General features: G+C 49.0%; 1 protein-coding gene across 2 annotated transcripts; it reads right to left on the minus strand.

The window, feature by feature from the left end:
* Positions 1-1,440: 1,440 nt before the first annotated feature.
* Positions 1,441-12,770, minus strand: TFE3 (transcription factor binding to IGHM enhancer 3). 2 transcript variants are annotated; one of them, XM_047844606.1, is made up of 10 exons: positions 12,501-12,770; positions 10,114-10,227; positions 8,737-9,031; positions 7,867-8,112; positions 7,680-7,784; positions 6,090-6,207; positions 5,673-5,729; positions 5,426-5,501; positions 3,760-3,907; positions 1,441-3,283 (listed from the first exon to the last, which is right to left on the minus strand). In XM_047844606.1, the coding sequence occupies exons 1-10, from the start codon at positions 12,614-12,616 to the stop codon at positions 2,843-2,845; spliced, it is 1,716 nt and encodes a 571-aa protein (XP_047700562.1). In that variant the 5' UTR covers positions 12,617-12,770; the 3' UTR covers positions 1,441-2,842. The 2 variants fall into 2 exon arrangements, with proteins under 2 accessions (XP_047700562.1, XP_047700563.1); XM_047844607.1 differs by having other exon boundaries at positions 8,737-8,975; positions 12,501-12,528.
* Positions 12,771-20,793: the final 8,023 nt, after the last annotated feature.

The following is a 20,793-nucleotide window of genomic DNA, read 5'->3' on the forward strand; positions in this document are numbered from 1 at the left end:
ATCCTTGCGGGAGCCACTGGAGTAGAGGACCCAGCTAACAACCTGGATTCACGACCCGTAAAAACTGGGAGAAAAAGAGTGTGCATTGTTTTTAAGCCACCGAGATCGTGGTAACTGGCTACACAGGAAGAGATAACAAATGGAGTTTCCTTACTTGGATCCTAGAACAGAAAAAAAAAAAAATCACGGTAAAAAGTCAAATCCAAATAAAGTCTGTGGAGTTCCCGGTACTGCGCCGTTATTTTCTTAAAATTGATAAACATGCCATGGTTATGTAAGATATTTACATTAGGGAGAGCTGGGTGATGGGTATGGGAACATTAATGTCTGCAACTCTTCTGTAAATCTGAAATGATATCAGAACACAAACTTTGAAAAAAAAACACATCTGGGTGTTACAGGTCATGTTTACAAAATTCAAAAGAGAACATGGTAGATTCAAGGAGAAAAAAGTAAAGAAAAGGTATCTGAGAGCCTCCAGTCTGGAGGAAGAGACTCAGCAACCAGGCCTTAAGGGTCAGTGTGATAGGATATAAAGGAGTAGCCAGTGTGGTGGTTATAATCTGCTAGGGGAGACGCAGGGCAGGCCTGATGCCTGCCCTGGGAAATCAGAGTTTGGTGGCAGAATGCCAAAACTAATATTTTCCTCAGCCTTCAAGAAGATACTTGTTTGTTTACCTCCATTTAAATCCCCCCCCACACACAAATGTCAACATTTGTTCCAAAATTGAATTGCTTGCCTGTTCCCCTACCTTCATGGTTTTTGTTTTTTGCCCTTTCAACCATCTGGCATACCTCTACTGTCTGCCAGGAGATAGCCTCCTACACTTCCTTGTGGGTTTCAAAAGTGAACGTGCAAGAAAATCTTTGCCTCCTCTGCCCTCAGCGAAATTCTTCAAGCCAGATCTAACTTTACCATTTAGCTCTTAATCCATTTACAGGTATATCTTCAGATAGTTAAATTCTGGCCCTCAGTTTCTTCAAACGTGAAATGGGAATAAGAATCAGCACTATCTTGATAAATATTCCTCAGATTAAAAAATTAGGCGGGGGCGCCTGGGTGGCTCAGTCGGTTAAGCCTCTGACTTTGGCTCAGGTCATGATCTTACAGCTCGTGATTTCAAGCCATGCATCGGGCTCTGCTGTCAGCACAGAGCCCACTTCAGTTCTTCTCTCTCTGCCCCTCCTCCAATCGCGTTCTGTCTCTGTCTCTCAAATATAAACATTTATAAAAAAAATTAGGTGTAACACTTGTAATAGGAGTGTACCTGGCAGATAGTTAAGGACTGACTGCTTTTTCTTACAGGGTTTTCCTCAAGCCCCTCTATCTAAATTCTTGTGCCCATCTCACTTAAATTGTTTTTTTTCAAAGAACCCTTCTTCTTCCTGGCCAACATGGACCATGCTCACTGTATAGTCAAAAGCAAGGACAGGAGACACTTTGCCAAAGTTAAAAGCGCATCAAACACGCCTAGCATTTATTATTTTAATCACAAACCTACAGACCCCTTAGCACACCCTCCTTGGGGCTCGACCCCAAGGACCCAAAGCTGACAACCTTGGGTGTATGTGGTAGGAAGGATGGGGATGGGCAGGGAGTGTCTCTTAATAACTCTGAAATGGGGAGGACTCCTCCAAATGGAGAACTGAGTGGAGGCTGGAGGTTGGAGGTGGCCTAGCTTCTGAGTGGAGGGTCAATAAAAAAATCAGATAAACAAAAGAGGGGTACATATGCTTTTGCAATCCTCCCTCCAAGCCTCTACTTTGTTAGGGCAGGCTTCCACTTTTTCCTGGACTCAAGAACTCCCCACAAAGGCCCCTTCCTTCCTCCTGTTCCTATACAAAATGTCAGAATGCTGGGGTGCTGGTTCTGGGAACCTGTACTTGGTACCCCCTAATCCCTATCACTTCCCCAAACTGCCCTTCAAGGAAGGAGGCAGGACTCTGCCCAAAGTTGAGGGTCTAATTCTCACTCCTGACCTAGGTCTGGAATGTTGGCCCACAAGATTTGAAGATTTGTCCCCTTCTCCAAGGGCAAGGTCGGCTCAGAGCCCTCCTAGGTTAGGTCCTCTTGGTCCCAGGTTAAGGCTGGGGAGCTTAAGTGCCACTCCCCCCTGCAGCGTGGAATGCTTGGATGGGATGTTGCTAAGGGACAAGGTCTGTGATTTCCACATGGTAGCCTGATCTTAAGGCCTCCTCCATGCCTGAAATACCTGCGCTGGGCTGATCCTATAGGGAAGGGAAGGGGCCTGGCTCCTACATTGCTAGAAGGCCAGGACTGAGCTCCCAGGTGAAGGGGCTCTCATTCTCACTTCTGTTCCTTGGCTGGACAGGGTAGGGAGAATGGGAAAGAGGCAGGGCTTAAACCCCCTGGGTGGGACCTCTATTATTTTGACCCCTCTTCCTTGCCATGGTGGACTAGACTAGTGGTTCCAAGAGAGGGGATAGACCAGTATCTTGATACCTCCTTATCCCTGGAGACCTGGCTAGTAATGTCCCCAAGTCTCAGGGACCCAGCTCATCCTGTCTTCTTCTCTCACCTGGGCAAGGGTGGGTCCCATGGGGTGCAGGTGAGGCTGTGACCTCCAGGTGACAGGCCCTGATGTTACCACCTTCTCCATGGCTTAAATACCTTACCAGCTGGTATTGTGGGGAGGGGGCGGGGCCTAATCTGACTCCTCCTCCTTGCCTGGTTACAGGGGTGGGGCCTCATCTCTTCTCTTCCCCCAGAACACCTGGGCAGGGCAGTCTCTTGGGAGGGTGGGGGAAAAGGCGGGGCCTCATCCTGACGCTTGTCCTCCTTTCCTGGGTGGGGAAGTCCCAGGGGAGGGGTGAGGCCTGATCAGGACTCCTCCTCCATGCTGAAGCTGCTGCGGCGACTGCTGGCCTTGGAGACAGCGGGGGATACCGATGAGAGCAGGGGGTCGGAGGCAGCCCGCAGAGGGGACAGGGCACCAGACAGTCCTCCCACCACCCCCTCCTCCTCCTCCATCAGAATGTCCTCCAGCCCTAGATGGAAGGGGTCCCCCAGATCCCCCAGGTGGTCACTGGGAAAATGCAGGTCCAGAAGGGCATCCGAGGGTGGCGCTGGGGGCTGCTGATGGGGAGCACTCTGGGCAGAGCCCCCAGCTGCATGAAATGTTGCTGTGCCTGGCCTGCCCTCCTCCTCAACGTCCAGCTGCTCTGGTTTGAGGCTGTCAGAGGCAGAAGTTGTGGCCAGGGAGAGCAGCCCTGGGGTGGGAGGTACTGGCAGACCATGGATCTGTGCCTGCAATTCTAGCTCCTGCAAAAAGTAGGGGGTGGGGGTGGGATAAGATGGGGTTCACAGTTCCTCAGAGGCAGAGGAGTTTAATGGTGAAAAGGGCAGGCTGCCTGGGTTCGAAATCAGCCTCTGCCACTCACTAGCTGTGTAACTTTAGGCATGTTGCTTAACCTCTCTGAGCCTCAGAGTCCCAATCTGTAAAATGAGTACAACAATGGTCCCTGCTTCATAGGACTGTTGGGAGGACCAACTTAGTAAGTGGAGATAAGGCTCTCCTCACAGTGCATGGCTGAAGATAAACACTATAGACGTTAGCCAATCCCCATCATTGTTCTTGTTAATGTTATGATTCCTATTTGTCATCACCATCATGTGAATCGGGAAGCCCGGGGATCCCCCAAACATGCCAGGAAAATCCTGGCCGGTCTTCCTCTGCCTCTGCCTGCAGGAAGCACCCCCCCCACCCCAATCTCTGCCACTGCTTTGTCCTCCCAAACCTGAATTCGGAGCTGCAGGCTGCGGTTGGTTTGCTCCAGGGATCGCTGCCGGCTCTCCAGGTCTTTAGAGCGTTGCTGTTCCTTCTGCAACTTGCGGATATAATCCACAGAGGCTTTCAGGATGGTGCCCTTGTTCCAGCGCATCTCCCTGTAGGGCCCAAGGGGGAAGAAAGAAGGGGGTGGTTGCAGACGGGGTCTCGGGAGCTGAGGGGGAATTGCACTAGGCAGAGCACCCCGCTGTAGGCCTAGATCTGAAAGGGGGGGTATACATCAAGGGTATACAATGCTCAGATGGAAACTCCCTGCCTGGAACATTCCAATGGTGCCCCATCACACCATGAACCCAGGAGGCCCTCTCTGACCTGATCCCTCACTGCTTCTTGCCTATATCCCTTGGATTCCTGTCACTACAGCTACACAGGCTTCTTAATGCTCCTAGAACTCAGAAAACCACTCCCACCTCAGGGGCTCCAGCCCAGCTCTGCCCTCTGCCTCAAACACTCTTTCCAAGACACTCAGATGGCTCCTACTTTACCTCCTTAGGATCTTTATTCAAATGTTTCCTTGTCAGTTCAAGGCCTGCCCTGTGCCCACCCTCCTCACCCCAAGTTGTAACCCTTGCCAACATTCCCCCATGTTCTTTTTTTTTTAGTTTATTTATTTTGAGAGAGAGAGAAAAACCATGAGTTGGGGAGGGTCAGAGAGATAAAGCAAGAATCCCAAGCAGGCTCCGAACTGTCAGCATGGAGTCCAATGCGGGGCTCGAACCCACAAACGGTGAGATCATGACCTGAGCCAAAGTCAGACGCTTAAGCAACTGAGCCACTGAGGTGCCCCTATTCTTTTTTTTTTTTAAAGTAAGGTCTGTGCCCAATGTAGGGCTTGAACTCATGACTCTGAGATCAAGAGTTGCATGCTCTACTGACTGAGCCAGCCAGGTGCCCTCCCTCCATCTTCTATTCTTTAATTTTCTCCACAACACTCATAATAATCACTCAGACTTTAGTTATTTATCTTGTTTGTGGTCTGTCTGCCTCCACTAAAATATCAGTTCCACATCAGGGATTTTTGTCTGTTTTGTGCCTCTGGTACCCTCACGGCCTAGCATGGTCTCTGATACAAAGAAGCTCAATACATTTCTTGAATGAATATAGGAAGCACTAAGTGAACAAGAAACTAAGTGCCTAGGGGTACCTGGGTGGCTCAGTCGGTTAAGCACTAGACTTTGGCTCAGGTCATGATCTCACCGGTTTGTGAATTTGAGCCCTGCATGTGGTGAGTTCGAGCCCTGCTTTGGGTGAGCTCCGCTTCTCTCTCTGCCCTTCGTGGGATTCTCTCTCTCCCACTCTCTCTGCCACTTGCTCACTTGTGCCCTCTCTCTCTCAAAAAATAATAATAATAAAATTAAAAATTTAAAAAAAAGAAGGAACTAAGTGCCTATGTCCTACGGGGCCCAGAGGAGGCACACAGACTACAATGTCATGCATCTAAAATTTTAGGTTGATGACAATGAGGAGTATCAATCCTGTTCAGGGTGATGAAGGCTAGGTGGGAGACAGCCAGGAGCAGAAATGCTGGAAGGTTACGCCCCAGGAAGAACTTTAGGGGAATGGGGCCCTTGTCCCACTTCCCGCCAGCCTCCAGCTCCCCTAAGGCCCAGACTCACGGGTCACTGGACTTGGGGATAAGGGTGCCCAGCTCCTTGATCCTGTCGTTAATGTTGAATCGCCGGCGACGCTCAACTTTGGGGGTGGGGGGAGAAGAGTAGGAAAGTTGTCAATGGGCTGAAGAGGGAAGAGGAGGATTTGGGGGGTTGGGAGAGGCTTGCAGGGAGAGGTCCATCAAGGAAGGCCAGGGTGTGGATTAAGGCAGGGCGGCACAGCACGCTGGCAGGGGCATATACATGCACTCACTTAGGTTGTGATTGTCTTTTTTCTGTCGTTCCTTCAAAAGGGCCTTGGCCTCTGTCTCTGGAAGAGAGTGGGAGTAGTCAGGGCCTCTGCACACAGGAGAGAAAGAGGGCAGCAAGTGCAGCTGCCGGGGTGGGGGCGGGTAGGATTTGGTGGGCGCAGGCAGGGAAATGACTTTTTTAAAAAGTGCCACTTTTATGATTTTTTTTTTTAAGAAGCCCGGGTGATAGGTCATTTGTTAAAACCCAAGACAAGAGGAAATGGGGTAAAAGCAAGTCCAGGGTCCACGTGGAAAAAGAGGGCAAACAGCCCGTTTCTGTCTGCTTAGAGCCCTTCCCCCAGCATCAGGCCCACCTGGTTGATATGGGGCTCACCCCGGGGTATGGCATGGGCGCAAAGGGCCAAGACCCTGGCCCTTACCAGAGATCTCCCGTTTGATGTTGGGCAGCTCAGCAGGGCAGGAGTTGCTGACGGTGATGGCAGGCGTGGCCACGCCCTGACTGCTGTACACATCAAGCAGATTCCCTGACACAGGCAGCTAGGGGCAGGGAGGGCAGAGAAATGACGGTTGGGACCAGCCCCCAGGCTTGGCCCCTTCTCAGAACCAGGCTCCCAACCCTCCGCATACTCCAGAGACAATCTAATGCAAGGGCTGGCTGACTCAGCATGGGGAACCTTTCCTTCTCCTTCAAGGGAATTTCACAGAGCAACTCATAGGAAAGACAGGATCTAGGGTACCTACCCTGCTTTGCCAGGGGACCTGAGCCTGCTGGGCCTGTTCATCATGCCCCTGCAGGTCCTCAAATACCTCAGATCATCCTCTGAAGCCCCTCTCCCAAACTCTGGGATTGGCTCTGAGAAGAAATGCTGGAAAACCACCCTTCTCAGGTCTTTGATGGCTCCAAGGCAACATTCCAATCCGCTAGCCCCTCCTAGCAGAACATTCCAACTCAGCATTCTTGGAACACTCCAACCCAATCTCCTCAGACCTTGGGAAATTATCATGGTAATGTTCCATCCAAAATCCAGCCTTCTGGAGAGTTCTAGCCCTATCTCTAGTCTTTTGCCATGATTACGTCGCACCACCTTATGTACATCGTCAAGCACCAAGCTCCTGACTCTAGTATCTTCCTACACGTTCTGATCTCTCAGGAGTTCTCATCCAACTACTCCACGAGCACTCACTGCTTTTATCCCAGCCTCAGTGTTTTCTCTTTCCTTTGCACTCTCCTGGATATACTCTAGGGCAACACACTAATCCTTAAGTAATTAGTCCCACCTCTTGATGAATTAGTCCCATCTCTTGAAACCCCTGCTGGTCTGCTGGACCCATGTAATATAAGGTCCCATTCTTTAGCTGTTCCAAATCAATAAAAAATTCTGAGAAGCTGATGCCATTTTTATACATGCTCTGTCCTTCAGGTAAGTTAGAACAAAGTTACAGCCACTTGGTATGTCCCAAAGCAAGTTATGGGACTTCTGGAATGTTCCAGAACCAGAATGTTACAATTTATTGGTACATCCTTTGCTCTAGAGAGTTTTATCCCCTCTCTAAAAATGACCCAGCCTCTTGGCATGGTTCACTGAAAGAGATGTTGTACATTCCAATCACAAGGTTCAGCCACCCTATGTTTTATGACTTTTGATATGTTCCAATCACTACATGGTCTGGGTATGTCCCAATGACCTGAATCTTTTGGTACATTCAAATTGCTGCAAGAGTTCCATTTCTTGGTCCCTCCCACACTGAAGCTTGAGTGCTTGGGTATGCACTGATATTTACATGAAGTCTCCACCCTGCATATATCAAAATCTACAAGGTCTACCTCTCCATGCAGTCCAACACAAGGTACCAGGGCATTGGTATGCTCTATCTTCATCATACGGCCTCCTTCTCGATCTTAGTACAATCCAAAGCGAGGGTCTTATGTACACAGCCAGCATGGGTGTAGTCTCAGTGATAGAGGGATGCACTGATGTTCAGACCAGCCTCCCATCCCTGGGCCTCACCGTGCTGGGGAGCTGCAGCCCTGCAGTGCCTCCAGGCAGATAGCTGAGCATCTCATCGTTGTAACTGGATTCCAGGCTGATGATCTCATCAATGACATCATCAATCTAGGGGAATAAGTAAATATGGAAGAGTGTTAGAAGAAGCTGGAGGAAGGGGAGCATAGGAAGGTCGTCTACAGCCACTTACCTCCTTCTCTGAGCTGGACCCGATGGTGAGTAGAGCCATGGGGCTGTTGGGAGCACTGCCGGTGGGGCCAGTAGCATGGGCAGCCTCAGGGGCAGGGAGGGGCTGGGCACTTGCAGCCCCCGGTGGTGGGGTGAGGGCCTGGGAAGCCAGCTTGGGGCCAAGTGTGGTGGACAGGTACTGTTTCACCTGCTGCCGGCGTGCCTGCTGCAGGTGGTAACGCGTCGGGTTCTCTAGATGGGTCTGCACCTGTGGGATAAGGGTGAGGAGGGATGGGGGGAGGCAAGGTAGGACAGGGGTGACCCTCAGCCCCAGCCTGACCCTCAGAGGTCATCTGTTTCTAGGCTCAGACCAGCAAACCAGGCCCAGAATCTGAGACCCCCTCCCCAAATACTGGTTAAGTCTCCTCCAGGACCCAAACTCTTTTTTTTAGAAATCCCTCTGAGCCCCCAAGATCCACCCATGGTGGACAGAATCCCTCAGTTTCTGGAGCACCGTGTCACAGTCCCCAAGACCATCCCCCCCCTAGTCTCTAACACCACCTAAGACACCTGAGAACCATACATGGCTTCCCAAGACACCCCAATGGCAAAACTTCTAATGCATCACACATACATGAAGCCCTTCCTACAAAGTTCTTCCTGGGGTTACTTCATAGTCCCCAGGGCCCACTCGAGGCACTCACGACCTTCCGTGGTCCCCAAGACATCCTGTGGCTCCCAAGGACCCCTCACAACTCCACAACACATCCCTAAACACAATGGGATGCTAACAGCCTATTTTAACAGTAACCTAGGACTTTGCTCAAGAGCTACTAGGACCATTCCTCAGTCACTAAGAGACCCCTCCCAGGCCCTCTGTATGTCACCTTACCTTGAGCACCTCCCTGGGCACCTGAGCAGGGGGAGGACGGCCCAATGTGTGGCCCCCAGTGGAGACGCCGACCACAGAGATGGCAGGAGAGGCAGGTGCAGGACTGGGGAAGGAAGAGGCTGCAGCCTGTTCCCGACGCTCACGCCTCTCCTGCTCCTGGGCCTGGGCCCGCATTAGCTGCTGCCGCAGCAAGACCCGCGATGAAGAAGATGACGACATGGCAGGGGTCCTGGAGCCCCCTGCAGAAGATGATGCAGAGAGTGTAGCTGGGGTGGCTTGCAGTGATATTGGGAGGCTGTGGAATGGGAAATATGGGGCCACAGGTAAGCTAAAAGTCTCGTCCCAAGTCTAAGGAATCATAATGGGATGGAGTAGACACTGGAATTAGGCCCGTTTTCTGCCTTCGGAGGCCAAGGTGTGGAGGGGGAGACATAGGAACCAAGCCTGGTCACAGCTTTCAGGGATCACAGTCTGATAGGGCAAGAGATAGGAGAACTCAGCCCAGTCCCAGCCCTCAGGGGTCACTGTCTGATGGGGGAGACACTGTAACTAAGCCCAGTCCCAGCCTTCAGGGATTACAGTCTAGTGGGGGAATTTTAGCCCTCAGTCCTTATAGTGAAGGCTGGATTTGGGCCTTTTCAAACACTGAGCAAAGATGCCATTGCTAGGCTCCAGGAGCAGGGTTCAATCTATTTAAAGGACAGCAGGATGCCAAATTGAGGCTGTGGCAGTACATTTGGATACAGAAGGCTCTTAAGCTCAACTTGGGGCTAAGATGCTCCCTGAGCTCCTGGTGATGGGCATCTGGCTACAAGGGCAACTGCAGGCCTGTTGTCCTCCCCTGCCTAGGCCTCTAGTCTCAGGAGCTAGTCGGTCTTGAAAATCTCGAAGATTTCACAATCCTCTCTTCCTGCCCCTCTTCCAGGTCCCCTCCCCTCTCTTAGAGCCCAGGCAGATGACTCAGCACATTTAGACATCCAAGCTTGGAGAAAGAAGAGACCAGCAGGGGTTCCTCAAGGGCTGGGGTGGGTGCGTTTGTCGAAAGGAGGAAGGGGTGAGCAGGGGTTGTGGGTCTGGCTCCGCCCACCTGGGGGCTGCTGGAATGCTGGCCAGCCCAGGACTCTGGGCCTCTTAGGTTGGCTGCAATATTTGTGTATCAATGGGTATGCAAGTGGGGTGGAGGGGAGGCAGGCGAGGTCTTGCTGGAATCCTAGCTTGGCCACCTGCTTTCCTGTGTGACACACTGTTTCTTGCCCCCAATTTTACTGTCTGGAAAATACAGGCTGGTGAAAGGCTTGGGCTGGCACTGAGGGCCTCTGCATATCAAGAGGGGATGGTGGGGCAGAGGAATTGGGAGGGGAGTCAACGGAGACATACCTTGAGCGTGGTGGTAGGGGTTGGCTTTTGAGCTCGTAGAAACTGTCAGGATCGAGGACGCTTTCTAACTCGATGTCAGCAACAATCCCAGATTCCGGAAGCAAAGAGTTGAGGCTGAGGGTGGAAAGGAAGTAAGGGTGATGGTCAGTGGTTGTATAGAGACCTCACTCCCCTCTGAGAGAGAAAGAGTGGGGAGTGGGAGGAGAGTGTCACATGCCAGGGAGAGGGGAACAGAGTGTCCCTTTCACAGGAGGCCACTCTGCTGGGGTCTTCCTCCCTCTCCACTCCCCACTCTCTTTTGCTCTGTTACCCACAGTCCCTTAGGATTCAAAATAGTAAGAGTGCCAGGATCCCAACTCCTCACTCTAACACAATCATGTGTAACAACCTGGGTTTGAGGAAAATAGAAATGGAGAATTTAGGAATGACAATTCACTTTGCAGGAGTCCTGACTTTGCATTCACAGCTCTTCCAGCCCCCACACCCCCTACTGTTGTCCTGACAGCTGAATGTGAGCCCACGTTTGTCTACACGCTTACAGCACGGTAGGGGCATCCTTCGGCATAACAGTCCATTGTAACACAAACTGAATGCATCACAAAGAACTGGGGTCGATGATTCACTTGACGGAAGGATCTGAGACTTTGCAAATGAGTGCCCCCCCTCCTCAGCCAGAGTTCAGGGGATGCCAATGCACACCCAAATACAAAATGGAAATATCAAAGGCTCTCCTCATACCAGCAATTTGGATTTAAAAGAGGAGGAATTTGGGTGGATGATCCGCTTATACAAGCATTCTTTTCTTGGCTTGTCCAGCGCTCTCCTGTTTTTTTGGATAGAACAAAACACACACACACACCTCTAATACCAACACCCACTTGACACAAAATAAGAAGCCACGTACACCCCTACTTTTCAACTATTTCCACTAATGTGAAGATCCAGATTGTTATGAAGGCATCAGAAGACAGGGAAGCCTATCAGATGCAAAGGCTCCTGCTCAGCCCTTCATGCTGGGTGCAAGACCCTAGTGTGTAGGGGGCATTGACATGCACGTGGATGGATATGCATCCCGAATTGAGTCAAAGATTTAAAATTCTGAGATTGTGGGTGACTTCACTTGACAAGAATTCTCTCCCCTCCCCAAGGATCTGTCTTCCTTCCTTTCCTCACCCTCAGATGGGGACCTAAAACCACCCAGGAAGTCGGGAAGAGGAAGCTCGGGGAGCCGCTGAGCTCAGCACAATCCTAGGAAGAAAGCAGGCAAAGCCCTATCTCATGCTCACACACCCATTGCACAGAAGTTGGAAGAGATGGGACACTGGGGTGGGCAGGGTGTGGACAGAGAGGGCTGGGGCTTACAAGCCTGCTGATGGAGGTGAGGATGGGAAGAGGCCAGAGGACCCACCCAGGCAGGGATGGTGCAATTGGTGCTCATTCCAGCTCTAGGAACAGATTCGAGATTGTTTCCAGGGTCTGAGAGACAGACTGGGAGAGGAAGAGAAAAAGAATGTACGTGTGAGCACAGAAGCCCGGGCGCGCACACACACGTGCGCGCGCAGGGGGTGATCAAGGCTGGCTGAGAGGCTAGGGTGGGTGGCAGCAGGAACGAGACCCTCCTCTGGGTTCCCAAATAAGGTCTGAGGCCTTCTTCTCTGAGCTAAGAGGTAGCACCATCTCTGTTGCCTCTGTAAGCCTCACTATCCCCCGGTCAAGCCCCTATGGGGGTGTGGGAAGAGGACTTTCCCACTCTCCCTGGGATCTGACCCAGCTGGGTGGGTGGGCAGGGGTGAAGTGATTATTCCGGTCAAGTCTTGATGAATGTTCCTTCTCTTGCTCACTCACATACACTCACGAAGCCGGTCCCATGTAGCATATCTGAGATACCCCCAAATCCCTCCAGATTCATGTTACCCCTAAACATAGCTTCCAGCAACCAGCCACTGGGAATCATCCAGCAACCAGCGACCAAGAAAGCACTTCTGTCTCCCAGGACCCCTTCTCTGCCACTGAGGGGAAAAGTCCCTTAAAATCAATGCCTCACCTAGAGTACCCCCTTAAATCCATGCCTGACTGAAGGACCCCAAATTCAGCCTCAGTCCCCCAAGTTCAGTTACCCTAGACCAGGCTGTGGACACAACACAACCTTCCTCTCTAAACCCCCAAATCGGAAACAGGCCTCCCTTCATGCACTTCCATGACTTCTTTAAGCCTCAGTCCAAGCAGGCCACCGACGGATTCCTTAGGTGCCCCCCCAAGACCGGCGCCCCGACGTCCTCCAAACCCAGGCCGAGGGCCTCCAATCCCAGTCTTGGGCTCCCGCTGTCCCCCCAGATAAGGCCCCCAGGAACCCCAGTAGGCACTACCGGCCCCAGGCGGCCCCGCACCTGAGCAGCTGGGCCGAGTCGGCTGGCCTGCGCTCCTCCAACAGCACGAACACGGCTCGAGGGCCTTCCGCGCTGGCCTCTACGCCGTCCCGAGCTGGCTCGGCCGCATGAGACATGACGCCCGGCCCCGGGCGAGCCCTGCCAGGCCGGTCGGGCCTCGGCCCGGTCCCCCTAACAAAATAAGAGTCCCCCTCCCCCCGCTCGCCACCGCCTCCTCCGCTAAGCCATGGAGCCAGCTCTGCGCGGGCGGGCGGCGTCGGGGCGATGGGATGGGCAGTGAGTCATCCCCCGCCCTGAACGGACCAACACCCCCCCCCAACCTAACCCCGGACGACCGCCCTCCTCCCCCTCGTCCTCTCCCCCCTCCTCTTAGGGCTGGGGAAACTCCACAGGAAGTGACCACACGGAATATGGACAGCTCACCGGGCCACCCCCTCTGAGCAAGGCGGCCAATCATAGAGGGGTGCCTCTAGGGCCCGCCCTAAGCTACGCCTCCAACGCCGAGGGAAAACTAGATTCGGCCAGCCCTCATTCGGAGAAGGACGCATTTAGGCCACGCCCTCAGAGACAGAGGCAAATCAGCAAGAGGGAATTTTATTAAGCCACTCCCCTCCTCTCAAAAGATCCCCCCCCCCCCCCGCAAGATTTTTTTTTTTTTAAGCCGCTCCTTGAGTCCTCTGCGCCTGCGCATCGATGGCCTGTAGGCGTGCAGAGGGTCTCCAGGCCACGCTTCTAGCGGCAGAACTGCGCCCCCTCTTGGTCAATATTCGTAATACCTGCTCCCTAGACCGCGCTGCAACCTCCATCTGGCCGTGGCCTCCTCAGCCAAACCCAAAACTATGAGGCCTTGGCAGCTACATTCCCTGGACCAGAACCCCCCGCCTTTTCAGTACCCACTAACTAGCCGCCCAGCTGGTCCTCCCTGGAGCGCTGCTCCTGCTCTATCACCTAGAGCGGTTGTTGTACTAGGACGTTATGCTACACAGTAAGTCTTTAATAAATCTTTGACAGGTAGATGGATGAGTAGAAAGATGGAAATTAGACCTGGTACCTTCGGTGAATGACTTCTAGAATCATAAAGACCCGGGTTTGGATTTGGGCAAGGGATTGCCCCTCGCCAAGCCTCAGCTTTCCTGACCTGTCAATTGGGGTTCATAATACCTGTATGGCAGGGTTGTTATGAGGTTTAGAGATAATTTATGAAAAGTGCTAGCAGTTGTTTGTCAGACAATAAGCTCTCCAAAACTTAATTGATTCACTCATTTGTGCACTAATTCACCAAATCTTGATTGAGCTCTTCTGTGTTCCAGATACATGCAAATTGGCATGTACACAGGGAGGGTCCCCTGCCCACACCTTCAGGTGCACAGTCAGCTCACAAAACACCTGGACCTACAACCTTCCCTTCCTCCTTCCCAACGTCCCAAGACCTTACACAACCGTTGTACCTCAGAGAACTTCACTGAGCTTTGTGCATTCCTGTGTTTGGCACCCTTATTTCCACACGACCCCATTATCCACATAATAAAGATGACACTTCTTCCCCAAATGAATCTTTTTAAAAATATTTTATTTTTAGGGGCACCTGGGTGGCTGAGTTGGTTAAGCGTCCGACTTCAGCTTGGATCATGATATCGTAGTTCGTGAGTTTGAGCCCCGCTTCAGGCTCTGTGCTGACAGCTCAGAGCCTGGAGCCTGCTTCAGCTTCTGTGTCTCCCTCGCTCTCTGCCCCTCCCCCACTCACGCTCTGTCTCTCTCTCTCTCTCTCTCAAAAATAAACATTAAAGAAATTTACAAAAAGACATTTTATTTTTAAGTAATCTCTACACCCAACCTGGGTCTTGAACTTAAAACTCTGCAACTCTTAAAACTTGCAACAAACAACTTAAAACTCTTAAAACATGCAAATCAGGAGTTGCATGCTCTACGGACTGAGCCAGCCAAGTAACCCCCGAATAACTTTTTTTTTAAATCAACACATTACCAATAACATTTCTTTTTTTTTTTTTTTAATTTTTTTTTCAACGTTTATTTATTTTTTTGGGACAGAGAGAGACAGAGCATGAACGGGGGAGGGGCAGAGAGAGAGGGAGACACAGAATCCCAATAACATTTCCAAAATGGAATTTGTAAACCTGATGTTAAAATTCCTGTGGTACCTTGAATATGTAAGAATATGTAATCTTACAAAAGAGGAAGAAAGGATGGAGCATTGTCTTACTAGATTCAAAATATACCATAAATCATTAGTAAGTAAAACATTGTGATATGGGAATAGGAATAGCAAATGAGATCTATGGTACAGGAGAAGTCCAAAAATCGACCTAGATACTTGTGAGAATTAGTAAATGATGTTTCAAAAATGATATTTCAAGTAACTGGGAGGGAGATGGATGAATTTACTAAAATGGTTTGAGGAGAAATGACTGTCTTTTGGGGGGAGGGATTAGACTCCTAATTACACAATTCAGAAAAAATAATTCCATGGAGCGCCAGGCTGGCTCAGTCCATGGAGCTGTCCATGAAGCGAACTCTTGATCTCAGGGTCATGAGTTCGAGCCCCACATTGGGTGTAGAGATTACTTAAAACTAAAATCTTTTTTAAAAATTCCAGATTAAAGACCTAAACATCAAAAAAGAAACTTTAAAAACATCAGAACAAAATACTTTTGGAGAATACGTTTAAAAATTTGACGAAAGGAGCCCGCTTTGTATCCTCCCTGCTGCTCTCTCTCTGCCCCTCCACCACTGACATTCACACACTCTCTCTCTCTTTCTCTCTCAAAAATAAATAAACATTCAGAAAAATATTAAAAACTTGGCTTGTGAGTTTGGGCCCCATATCAGGCTCACTGCTGTCAGCACAGAGCCCACTTTGTATCCTCTTGTTTCCCTTTCTCTCTGCTCCTCCCCTACTAGTTTTCTCTCTCTCTCTCTCTCTCTCTCTCTCTCTCTCTCTCTCTCTCCCTCCCTCCCTCCAAAATAAATAAACATTAAAAAAAATGTTAAAGGGGCACCTGGGTGGCTCAGTCAGTTAAGCATCTGACTCTTGATTTCAGCTCAGGTCATGATCTCATAGTTTGTGGGATTGAGCCCCACGTCAGGCTCTGCACTGACAGCCTGGAGCCCCCTTGGGATTCTCTCTCTCCCTCTCTCTCTGCCCCTCCCCCACTCTCAAAATCAGTAAATAAACTTTTAAAAAGTAACAATAAGCAACACTGATTGGTCATTCTTGGTACTTTATCTGCAGTAATTCATTTTAATTGTCACAACAGACCTCTGAGTAGGGTTCCATTTATTATCCCAAGTTCTAGGTCAGGAAACTGGGGTACAGCTAGGTTAAGTCACTTGCTCTAGGTAATCCCAGTTTATAAAACCTGGAATTGGAACCCAAGCATTCCTTACCACCCTGCTACACTATGTCTCCGGTTTGATGACATCAAAATATAGAACTCTAGGGGGGCCTGGGTGGCTCAATCGGTTAAGCATTTCACTCTTGATTTTGGCTCAGGTCATGGTCCCTTGAGCCCCAAGTAGGGTGCTGCACTGACAGCATGGAGCCTGCTTGGGATTCACTCTCTCCACCCCCCTCTCTGCCCCTCCCCTGATGGCACTTTCTCTCCCTCTCGAAATAAATAAACATTTAAAAAATATATAAAACTGTAATCTGTTGCAAGATGCTACAAATTTAAAAGACTTGCAGCAGATTTTGAGAAAAAATTCTGCAGCGTTAGACTGACAGGCTAATCATCCTGTCACACATCCCAGTTCTACAAACATGAGCTTCATACACACATCTCAAATATCTCCATGACAAGTGCTGCCCATCACATACTCTCCACAATAAGCTCGTCCTCCCTCTCAGTCTCTCTCTTAATCTCTTGCTCACAACTTCACAATTTTTCAACCCTGCTCCCTATCATTCTCTCTCTCTCTCTCTCTCTCTCTCTCTCTCTCTCTTGCATGTGGGGTCTCATTATAAGGCAACTGTGGGGTGGGAAAAAAAACAGGAGATATGGAAGAGGGCGCCTGGGTGGCTCAGTCAGTTAAGTGTCTGACTTCTGCTCAGTTCATGATCTCATGGTTCATGAGTTCCAGCCCCACATTGGGCTCACAGCTGTCAGCGCAGATCCCGCTTCAGAACCTGTTACCCCCACCTCTCTCTGCCCCTCCCCTGCTCACGCATGTGCCTGAGCACTCTCCCTCTCTCTCAAAAATAAATTAACATTTAAGATTTTTTTTTTGATTAAAAAAACCCAGGAGATATGGAGGGAGAAGAGAGGGCACTTGAATGGTGAGGTTGGGCATGTTTAGGGCTAGATGTGAGTGGTGATCAAGGGTGGCTTGGGGCAAGGTTAGGATCTATTACATAACAGTTTGCATGTAACTCAAGGATCATGTGAAGGTCTTCAGGAGGAATGGGGCTGCCAGAAACAGTTTAAGAGTGCAGGTGGGAGCTATTGGAGGGTAAATTGGGAATACCATTAGGGGGTTGGAAGATGGTTTGGGGTGCAGTTGGAGAGACTATGGGAAGATAGTGAGTGATTAGAGAGAGAGTTTGGTCTTCTGTAAGGTTGTAAAGTAGTAGAGCTGTTAACTGTCATAGGATGGTGTGGTCAGCTGACTAATGATCCCCCCCCCCCAAAAAAAATGTCCGTGTCCTAATCCCCGAACCTGTGAGTGTTACCTTTTATGGCAAAATATGGTTTGCATATGTGGTTTAATTAATTATTTTGAGACAGGGAGGGGTGCCTGGGTGGCTCAGTCGGTTGAGTGGTTGAGTGTTAGACTTCGGTTTGGGTCATGATCTTGCGGTTCACGAGTTTGGGCCCCACATGGGGCTCTGTGCTGACAGCTCAGAGTCTGAAGCCTGCTTCGGATTCTGTGTGTCTCTCTCTCTGGAACCACCCTCCACCCTGCTTGGACTCTGTCTCTCTCTCTCTCTCTCTCTCTCTGTCAAAAAGAAATAAACATTTTTTAAAAAAAGGATTTTGAGATGGGGAGATTATCCTGGATTATCTGAATGGAACCTGACTGCAATCACAAGTGTCCTTATAAGAGGAAGGCAGAGGCAGATTTGACAGAAAAAGAGAAGGTGATGCAACGTGATGTAGCCACAAGCAAAGGAATGCAAGAAACCACCAGAAGCTGGAAGAGGTAACAAAAAGATTCTCCTCTAGAGTCTGCAGAGAGAGTCCAGCTCTTCAGACACTTTGATTTTGGCTTTGTGAAATTTATTTTCTGTGTGAAATTTTGGCCCCCAGAACTGTGAAATAATAGATTTCTTATATATTTTTAAAATTTTTTTAATATTTATTTTTGAGAGAGGGACAAACAGACAAAGTGTGAGCAGGGGAGGAACAGAGAGAGAGGGAGGCACAGAATCCAAAGCAGGCTCCAGGCTCCGAGCTGTCAGCACAGAGCCTGACGCAGGGCTTGAACCCACGAACCATGAGATCATGACCTGAGCCAAAGTCGGATGCTTAACCGACTGAGCCACCCAGGTCCCCCTAGATCTCTTATATTTTAAGCCATGGGATTTGTTGTAATTAGTTAAAGCGGCCACAGGAAACTAACACAGATTTTGGTACTTGGATGTAGAATGCTGCTTTGTCTTAGTCTCCTTGAGCCACCATAACAGAATACCACAGACTGGTTGCATTAAACAACAGAAATTTATTTTCCTGAAGATCAGGAGGCTAGAAGTCCAAGAGCAAGATGCTGTATGGATTGGAGTCCGATGAGGACTGTCTGCCTTACTTGCAGATAGGTGCTTCTTGTGTCCTCACATGACCTCTCCTTTATGCATGTGTTCCTGATGTCTCTTCCTCTTCTTATAAGGACACCAACCCTATTGGATCAGGGCCCCCTTTATGACCTCATTTAACTTTACCTCTGTAAAGGCCCTATTTCCAAATATAGTCATGTTAGGGGTTATGGCTCCAACATATGAATGGGGGACCAATTCAGTCCATAACATATTGTAACAAATACCTAAAAATATTGAAGTGGCTTTGGAATTGGATCATGTGTAGAGGCTGGAATTGGATCAAGTTTGAGGTACATGATAGAAAAATCCTGGATTGCCTTGAAGAAATTGTTGGTAGAAACACGAACATGGAAAGCACTGCTGGTGAAGGTTCAGAAGGAAGTGAGGAGAATAGTTGAGAAAGCTTATATTGTCTTTTTTTAAAGTTTATTTATTTATTTTGAGAGAGAGATAGAGAGAAAACAAGCAGGGGAGGGGCAGAAAGAGAAGGGAGAGAGAGAGAATCCCAAGCAGACTCCGGACTGTCAGCGTGGAGACTGACACAGGTCTTGAACCCATGAACCATGAGATCATGACCTGAGCTGAAACCAAGAGTCAGACGCTTTACCAACTGAGATACCCAGATGCCCCAAAGCTTACATTGTCTTAAGAATACATATATATTGGGGCACCTGGGTGGATCAGTTGGTTAAGCGTCTGACTGTTGATCTCAGTTCAGGTCTTGATATCAGGGTCGTGAGTTCAAGCCCTATGTTGGGCTCCATGCTGGGAATGAAGCCTACTTAAAATTATGTATATGTATATGTGTATATATATATGTATGTATATATATATATAATCATAAATAGAATATTGGTAGAAATATGAATGTTAAAGATGCTGCTGGTGAGGGCTCAGAGGGAAATCAACATGTTATTGGAAATTGGGGAAAAGGAGATCCTTATTATATAGAAACAGAAAGTGGAGTTGAATTGTGTCCTACTGTTGTGTGAAAACCAGAGCTTGTAAGTGATGGACTTGGATATTTAGCTGAGGAGATTTCCAAGGGAAGTGTTGGAGGTACTGCCTGGATTCTTCTTGCTGATTTTAGTAACATGTGAAAGGAAAGAGATAAATTGAGAGAAGAACTGCTAAGCAAAATGGATCCAGGTTTTGATGATTTAGAAAATTCTCAGGCTGTCCAGATTGCAGAAGACACAAAATTTAGGAGATTTGCTGTCAGAAAAGTATGCTCTGGAGAGAACCAAAGGTGTGGCTGGACAACCTTTTGCTAGTACTAAAGAGATAAGGTGTGTGCCTCATGGATCCTGCCAACCATTTCAGCAGAAGTCAGGAACAGAGATGGGATTTTCCATGGAAGATCTTTTGAGGACCCTCTTGTCTAATGGTGTGAATTTCTGTGACTTCCATGGAAGACCCACAAAATTTTTGAGAATGAAGGTTATATTGCCAGAAACACTGCCTGGTCGGCTTGAAAGAAACAGAAATACATGAAATGAAGGAAGGATGTTGGGCTCCCAAAATTCTACCAGAAAGATACAGGGTGAAACTACTCAGCAGCAAACATGTACTACTCTTCAAAAGAAGGGAAGAATGACTTTGAGGGCAGAGCTGTGGGCCCAGAGGTGGAACTTCAAGCCATAGCGGATTATTCCCAGGCCTTGAAACCTAATGGAACTTGCCCTGCTGCATTTCAAAATTACTCAGGACCAGTGACACCTTTTTTTCCTTCCATTTCCCCCCTTTTGGAATAGGAATGGCTTTAACTCTTATTTCATGTCTGTCCCACCATTGTGTTTTGGGAATAGATAACTTGTTTTCTAGTTTCACAGGCCCAGAGATGGAGAGGAATGTTGCCTTAGGTTGGATCATACCTGGAGTCTCACTTATACCTGATTTAGATGATGAGGTTTGGAACCTTTGAACTGATAAAATTAAAGTGAGATTTTGAAGTTGAGTTGATGCTGTAATGGTTCAAACCTTTGGGGGTATTGGGATGAGGTACATGTGTTTTGCATGTGGGGTAGATGTATAACTTTGGGAATCAAAGGGTGAATGATGCCGCCCAAAAGATATGCACATCCTAATTCCTGGAACATGTGAGTATACCTTAGATGGCAAAAAAGAAAAAGAAAAAGGACTTTGCGGTTTTCAGATATGATTAAGGTAAGGATTTTGAGATGGGGAAATTATCCTGCATTATTAAGGGGACCCTAGCTGTAATAACAAGTGTCCTTACCTAAATTTTTCTTAAAGTTTATTTATTTATTTTGAGAGAGAAAGTGAGAGAGCAAGCAGGGGAGGGGCAGAGAAAGAGGGAGAGAGAGAATCCCAAGCAGGCTCCACGCTGTCAGCACAGAGCCCGATGCGGGGCTTGAACCCATGAACCATGAGATCATGACCTGAGCTGAAGCCAAGAGTTGGACGCTTAACCGACTGAGCCACCCAGGCGCCCAATAAACGTCCTTAGAAGAGGGAAGCAGAAGCAGATTTCATAGACAGAATGGAAAGCAATGCGACCAA

The sequence above is a fragment of the Prionailurus viverrinus genome, chromosome X, assembly GCF_022837055.1.
Source record: "Prionailurus viverrinus isolate Anna chromosome X, UM_Priviv_1.0, whole genome shotgun sequence".
NCBI classification, from domain to species: domain Eukaryota; kingdom Metazoa; phylum Chordata; class Mammalia; order Carnivora; family Felidae; genus Prionailurus; species Prionailurus viverrinus.

What these genes read in the sequence shown, in the direction of transcription:
- TFE3 (XM_047844606.1), bottom strand. Translation starts at nt 12,616, where the DNA reads ATGTCTCATGCGGCCGAGCCAGCTCGGGACGGCGTAGAGGCCAGCGCG. An exon ending in GACTCGGCCCAGCTGCTCAG is followed by an intron (nt 10,228 to 12,500) that starts GTGCGGGGCCGC and finishes TTCCACCCTCAG; the next exon opens with CCTCAACTCTTTGCTTCCGG. An exon ending in CCCCTACCACCACGCTCAAG is followed by an intron (nt 9,032 to 10,113) that starts GTATGTCTCCGT and finishes CCCATTCCACAG; the next exon opens with CCTCCCAATATCACTGCAAG.